At 43.2% G+C, this 7,503-nt stretch overlaps 1 protein-coding gene across 1 annotated transcript in view; it reads right to left on the bottom strand.

Annotated features, from left to right (window-relative positions):
• Window positions 1-5,246, bottom strand: part of COQ3 (coenzyme Q3, methyltransferase) — a 23,982-nt gene extending 18,736 nt beyond the window's left edge. Inside the window, exon 1 of the mRNA XM_017507675.2 lies at window positions 5,105-5,246. Coding sequence (XP_017363164.1) covers window positions 5,105-5,210 — 106 coding nt within the window. The 5' untranslated portion in view covers window positions 5,211-5,246. The remainder of the gene's footprint in view (window positions 1-5,104) is intronic.
• Window positions 5,247-7,503: the final 2,257 nt, after the last annotated feature.

The following is a 7,503-nucleotide window of genomic DNA, read 5'->3' as shown; positions in this document are numbered from 1 at the left end:
AAAAAAAAAAAAAAAAAAATCAAAAAGTACAAAAGTGTACAGTACAAAGTATCTCTCCCACCCCTGATTGTAGCTATCCAGTTTCTCTCCCTACAGACAACCAATCTTACTAGATTTGTATGTAAGATTCCAGAGGCATTTTATACATATGCAATCAATCATTTTAAAGTATCAGTTTCTCTAGTTTTATATAAAATATAGCAAAATACACACATTCTACTGCATGTTTTTCTTCACCAACCAACATATCTTGGAGATTATTTCATATTTTTTAAAAGGCTGTGTGGTAATCCATTGTATGACTATATTATTTATTTAAGCAGTACCCTAATAACGGGCATTTGGGTAATTATTAAAACTATGAGATTAGGGCCAGGTGTGGTGGCTCACACCTGTAATCCCAGCACTTTGGGAGACTGAGGCAGGTGGATCACTTGAGGTCAAGAGTTTGAGATCAGGCTGGCCAATATGACGAAAGCCCGTCTCTACTAAAAGTATAAAAATTAGCTGGGCATTGTGGTGCATGCCTGTAGTCTCAGTTACTCAGGAGGCTGGGGCACAAGAATCACTTGAACCCGGGAGGCAAAGGTTGCAGTGAGCGAAATGCACTCCAGCCTGGGCAAAAGAGAGACTCCGTCTCAAAACACAACAACAACAACTAGAGATAAAATTACATATGTTATTTCATTTCATATGTGTTTCAGAGTACCTGCAGGTAAAATCTCAAGAATTATGTCAAAGGGTATGTGCATTTGTAAATTTGTAACTGCCACCAAATAGATGTTGAACCAATTTACAATCCTATGGGTAATATATGAGAGTGTCTAGTGTTAGTTTTCCCACACTATAACCCATACAATGTGTTAAACATTTTTGTTTGCTAATCAAATACGTGAAAATAGTAACTTAGTGTAGTTTTAATTTTTTGTTTTTGAGATGGTCTCACTCTGTCAGCCAGGCTGGAGTGCAGTGGCATAATCTTTGCTCACTGTAACCTCCGCCAACCTGGCTCATGAGATCCTCCCCCCTCAGCCTCCAAAGTAGCTGGGACTATAAACATGCCCAGGCTAATGTAGTTTTAATTTATCATGAATGAGGTTAAGTATCCTTTCTTATATTTAATGGTCATTTATATTTCATGTCTTATCTTCTTGTAGTCTCTGCACATTTTTCTCCTGGGCTTATGTTTATTTTGTTTTGTTTTTTAATCAGCGCTTCACAGTCCATCTCAAATCCATTACAAATTTCTTTTTTTTAAATAAAGTCCATGTGTCTAGAATTTTGCTCATTTTATTTTTTTTTTAATTTAAATTTTATTTTTTTGAGACAGGGTCTTGCTGTGTTGCCCAAGTTGGAGTGCAGTGGTGGGTTTATGGATCACTGTAGCCTCTACCTCCAGGGCTCAAGTGATCCTCCTACCTCAGCCTATCCAGTCGCGGGGTCCACAGGCGCACACCACCAGGCCCAGCTAATTTTNTTGGTAGAGACAGGGTTTTGCTATATTGCCCAGACTGGTTTCAAACTCCTGAGCTCAGGTGACTCACCTGCCTCGGCCTCCCAGAGTGCTGGGATTAAAGGTGTGAGCCATGGCACCTGGCCTGGCTTTTGTTCATTTTATTCTCTTTTCCACCAACTCTTTCTGGATTACCTGTTAAGACCCAGTTCAAATATCACCTCCTGTACGACTTTAGGTAGATAAATGAGATATTATTAAAGAATAATTAAAGTTTAATTATGTAAACTGTGATAAATAGATAAGGACATATAAGGTATTACTATTATGAAACTAAGCCTTAGAAATTTTAACAATACCTGCCTTCTACTGAGAGACGACCCTTGATCTCTTACTTCCTCTATTTCTGGAAAATGAATCCTTAAGTAATCAGTATTGCTACAATTCTCAAGAGGTTTAAAAACCACCTTTGGCCAGGCACAGTGGCTCAATGCCTGTAATCCCAACACTTGAAGGCCGAGGTGGGCAGATCACTTGAGCCCAGGAGTTCAAGACCAGCCTGGACAACATGGTGATACCCCTTTTCTACTAAAAATATAAAAATTAGCCATGTGTGGTGGTGCCGGCCTGTAGTCCCAGCTCCTCAGGAGGCTGAGGTGGGAGAACCAACTGAGCCAGAGAGGCCAAGGCTGCCATGAACTGTGATCATGCCACTGCACACTAGCCTGGGATGCAGAGCAAGACCCTGTCTCAAAAAAATAATTAATTTAAAAAGTAAAAATAAAAACCACCTTACCACAACTTTAAGAGAGTAACTGAGTTTGTATTTAAACAGAATGCTACCCATTCCTTCTCTACTTTGAATCTGTGATCATCCTGGTATTTGAGATTTTAAAGGCATGGGAAAAGTTTTTTCATTTTGTTTACTCAAAGTCACTTATTCAGCACTTACCAGGCACCACATTGACAGTAAATAAAACAGGTGACAGGCTTTTACCCTGCCAATACTTGATTTCTAGCAATCATAATTTATTTTTTTATTTTTATTTTTATTTTTTGAGACGGAGTTTCGCTCTTGTTACCCAGGCTGGAGTGCAATGGCACGATCTTGGCTCACCGCAACCTCCGCCTCCTGCGTTCAGGTAATTCTCCTGCCTCAGCCTCCTGAGTAGCTGGGATTACAGGCACGCGCCACCATGCCCAGCTAATTTTTTGTAGTTTTAGTAGAGATGGGGTTTCACCATGTTGGCCAGGATGGTCTCGATCTCTTGACCTCGTGATCCACCCGCCTCGGCCTCCCAAAGTGCTGGGATTACAGGCGTGAGCCACCGCGCCCGGCCGCAATCATAATTTATTATCTGGATTACTCTATGGCCTTCCTGGGCCTAGACTTGCCTGTCTCCGTCCCACTTTCTACGTAGACAGCTGCCAAGTGTTATTTCTTAAACATAAATCTGCCCATGTTGCTTCTTCAGTAATTTCCACTGTCTGCAGGATAGTCAGCCTCCGAAGGTGTATGTGGCCTTTCATGAACATGTCATGTCCAAAAAGGTCTCTTGCTTCATCCCTTGCCACACCCTGCCTTTACTTTCTGCCCTCCACCTACACACTTTACTTTTTAAGGAACGCTTTGTGGTTTCTCACAAACGTTCTTACAGATTCTCAAGCGGGTCCTTTACCCTCTCCAACTGCTTTTTTTTTTTTTTTTTTCAGACAGTCTCTCACTCTGTTACCCAGGCTGGAGTGCACTGGCGTGACCTCGGCTAACTGCAGCCCCTGCCTCCCAGGTTAAGGCGATTCTTCTGCCTGAGCCTCTCGAGTAGATGGGATCACAGGAGCCCACCACCATGCCTGGCTAATTTTTCTATTTTCAGTAGAGACGGGGTTTCACCATGTTGGCCAGGCTGGTCTCGAACACCTAACCTCAGGTGATCTGCCTGTGTCAGCCAACTGCTTCTAAAACTGGCCACCTCCTTCAAGATTTTTCTAAATACCCCATCCAAGAAGTTTCCTTGATTCCAAATAGGGATTAGATACTCCTTCTATGTTTATTCTTCAAAGATTGGAACTAGGTTTATTGCATCTTTTCTTTCTTTCTTTCTTTTTAAGGCGGGGTTTCACCATGTTGGTCAGGCTGGTCTTGAAGTCCCAACCTCAGGTGATCCACCAGCCTTGGCCTCCAAAGTGCTTGGATTACAGGTGTGAGCCACCACGCCCGGCCATATTGTATCTTTTCTAAATATCTGATTATAAAAGACACATATGTTTACTGAAAAAAAGTTCAGGAAAATAAAAGTATATAAAGGATGATAAAATGTTAGAAAAAATCACCTGCTCTACTACAGGCAATCTGCAGTACTGATTGCAAACTGCAAAATTTCTCTATGTATCTCCACCTTTAACTCCAAGTTCACTATACACAATGATTTGTAACTTTTTAAATTTTTTTGGCTCCTTGCAGGAAACAATGACACTTTACTTTCTTAACACTGTATCTTACTATTTTTCCATGTGGGTACAAATAGATTTAAATCATTTTTATTGGTTGTACTATTTTTCACTGTATGATAGTACCAACTAATAAACTTTATTGATGGGTGGTTAGATTTCCCATTTTTTTGCTCATTATATCCTGATCTTAGGTTTATCCTAACATTTTAAAAGAGATCCTTGGGCCGGGCGCCCTGGCGCATGCTTGTAAACCCAGCACTTTGGGAGTCAAGGTGGGTGGATCACCTGAGGTCCGGAGTTCGAGACCAGCCTGACCAACATGGAGAAACCCCGACTCTACGAAAAATACAAAATTAGCTGGGTGTGATGGGGCATGCCTGTAATCTCAGCTACTCGGGAGGCTGAGGCAGGAGAATCGCTTGAAACCGGAAGGCAGAGGTTTCGGTGAGCTGAGATTGTGCCATTGCACCCCAGCCTGGGCATCAAGAGTGAAACTCCGTCTCAAAAAAAATAAAAGCCTACCTGAGGTGTCACTGATTTTTAAATTCCCAGGGCCCACAACAGTGTCTGGCATACAGTAATTGTTAAGAGTTCCATGTAAAAGATGAGCTTAAGTTTCTAGTTAATACTGGGAGTTCGAAAATCAGACTGCTGTCTACAAACACTGAGCGGTGCATTATTTTCTTGATCTCATTTGCAAATACAGTCTGTTGAATTAACCTATTAATCAAAAAGTAACATACTTGCCTTAAATTCTCTCCAGAAAAAAAAGCAAGCTTTGTGCAAACAAAACACAGATACAAAGCAATGCGTAACTACGAGGCGTGAGTTTTTCCTGCCCCGGCAAAGGAAGAATGCATGATGACCTTCAGACTCCAGCACACAAACGGCGGGTCGCCGGCTCCTGGGGCAAGGAGCTCAACAAGAAGACAAAGCTCGCACGGCGACCCGCAGCCTGCGCTTTTCCAGGCAGGACCACTGGTCTGAGCTCTTTTTCCCGGCGTCCACCAAGGAGATTATGCCAGGTTTGCAAAGGAGAGAGCTGGGATCAGGGCCAAGCCTGAGGTTTCGCGCTGACCCCTCGCGAGGTCCAGCGACAAACCCATCGCTCCACCCCCAGCGCATGCGCAGAAGCGCCAGCCACCTCCCTCCCTGGCAATGGACTGCGTGCGACGGTCCTCTGCACACACACTGACTTACCCGCCGAAGAAATTAGAGGACGTGCAGCTTGTGTACTCCGGCCCCCAGGCCCCAGCACGCTTAAAAACCAACCCCCGGACAAGCCCAGCTTACGGCCGCCCCACATCACGACAAACGATCCCACCTCTTTTCCGGTCCCTCCCGAAAAATATCCTCAACAAAAAGGTTCCGAGATCCACTTTCGCCGTCTGCAGCTTTTTTTTTTTTTTTTTTTTTTTTTAGCGGTCTGCTCCGTAGCTCAGACTGGAGTGCAGTTTCCTATCTTGACTTTCTGCAACCTCCGTCTCCTGGGTTCAAGCGATTCTCCATGTTGGCTGGTCTCGAATTGCTGACCTCAGGTGACCCTCCCGCCTCGGCTTCCCAAAGTGCTGGGATTACAGGCATAAGCCACTGCGTCCGGCCTGCGGCCGACTTTCATGATTGTATTGTAACTGTTATGTACGTATGGCTATAACGTTCATGCTCATCTAGCAAATTGTACATGCAATGAAACTATGTTTTTACCACCATAAACAACTTTGAAGATCCTTTATTTCTATATGACCACCTCAGTCAGGCCATTACTTTGTGCTGTGTGATCTTTTATTGCCATGTAGCTCTCTTTAACACTTAACAGATGTCACTTCAAGGACTTTTAAATTCCTGTAAAGACACTTATCCTAATGCTAAGAATCAAAAGAGTATGGGAGCACTTCTCCCCCCAAGGGAAGAATTGTTTTCCTTTTCAAGGCACTCAAATATTAGAGGGCCAGAAGGCCAAATTTAAAACTTATTTTCTGCAAGTGACTATAACCTAGACAGGGTATATAATACATCATGTAGTAGGAGGCTTTTGTGGCTTAGTCTAGGCAACTTTCATTAGAGCTGATCAGTGATCAGTGACAGTTTACTTCTAAATGCACAAAAAGTCTTTCTTTGGGTAAGAACAGTGACAAATCTTGGTAAAGGGTTCTTGGGTTCTTTCAATTAGTGAAATTTACTACTCGGAAATAGTATTTTTTTCCTTTGAGACAATCTCACTCTGTTGCTCAGGCTAGAGTGCAGTGGCATGATCTCGGCTCACTGCAACCTCCACCTCCCAGGTTCAGGTGATTCTCATGCCTCAGCCTCCTGGGTAGCTGGGATTACAGGCATATGCCACCACTCCTTGCTTTTTTTGTTTTTTTTTCGAGACAGTTTCACTCTTTTTGCCCAGGCTGGAGTGCAATGGCGCGATCTTGGCTCACCTCCACCTCCCAGATTGAAGCCATTCTCCTGCCTCAGCCTCCCAAGTAGCTGGGATTACAGGCACCTGCCACTATACCTGGCAATTTTTTGTATTTTTAGTAGACAGGGTTTCACCACGTTGGCCAGGCTGGTCTTGAACTCCTGACCTCAGGTGATCCACCTGCCTCAGCCTCCCAAAGTGCTGGGATTACAGGCGTGAACCACCTCAGCCAGCCAGGAATAGTCTTCCATTTATGGTTCTTTGCTAAAATATTGACCTCCTCCTAAGAGTGGTTACACTTTTCGGTTGCTATGTTCTCTTCAGAGCTCTCTTTCCCTTTAGATACATGATCATCTCTCCAAATGAAGGCAGACAGCTCTGCGCAAAAGAAGATGTAGCATGTGTTTTATTTATTGAAGTGACACATCCAAGGAAAAAGCAAAGTGCAAGCATGATTAAAGTTCCAGGAGCTTTGTTTAAAGGTTCTTTCTTTGAATGTACCACACATCACTGGGCTTCAGAGCCTTCCCGCTACATTTGCAGTTTAACAGGAAAGGGAATCAATGATTTGCCTTAATACTGACAAGCAACATATCTTTTGAACACCCAGAACTAGTCTGGCCCAGATAAGCAAAACTAGCTCATAGTACTTCTTGCTACAAACATCAACAAAGGGATTTCCCAATGACCCTTAAACCTAAGCAGTGTTGGAAAGTTTTATTGGCTGTAATGCAGTATATGGCCATTGTTGAGGATATTTCCCATACTATCATGGTCTCACCCATAAAAGTCTACATATTTATTTTGCTATAAAACTCTTAAATGTCTACTTTGTAATTCAATTTTATAAACTTTTTTCATCCAAGGGTAAAGTGCTCCCTTGTAGTTTTGAAATGGTAAGATGGCTGGGCGCAGTAGCTCACACCTGTAATCCCAGTACTTTGAAGGCCAAGGCAGGTGATCACCTGAGGTCAGGAGTTTGAGATCAACCTGGCCAACAGGTAAAACCCCCGTCTCTACTAAAAAAAATACATAAATTAGCTGGACATGGTGACAGGAACCTGAATCCCAGCTACTCCAGAGGCTGAGGCAGGAGAATTGCTTGAACCTGGGAGACAGAGGTTGGAATAAGCCAAGATCACACCATTGTACTCTAGCCTAGGCAACAGAGTGAGACCCCATCTCAAAAAAA

The sequence above is a fragment of the Cebus imitator genome, unplaced genomic scaffold (genome assembly GCF_001604975.1).
Source record: "Cebus imitator isolate Cc_AM_T3 unplaced genomic scaffold, Cebus_imitator-1.0 Scaffold382, whole genome shotgun sequence".
NCBI lineage: Eukaryota > Metazoa > Chordata > Mammalia > Primates > Cebidae > Cebus > Cebus imitator.
Note: the sequence above shows the minus strand (reverse complement) of the source record. Positions and strands in the feature narration are given on the sequence as shown.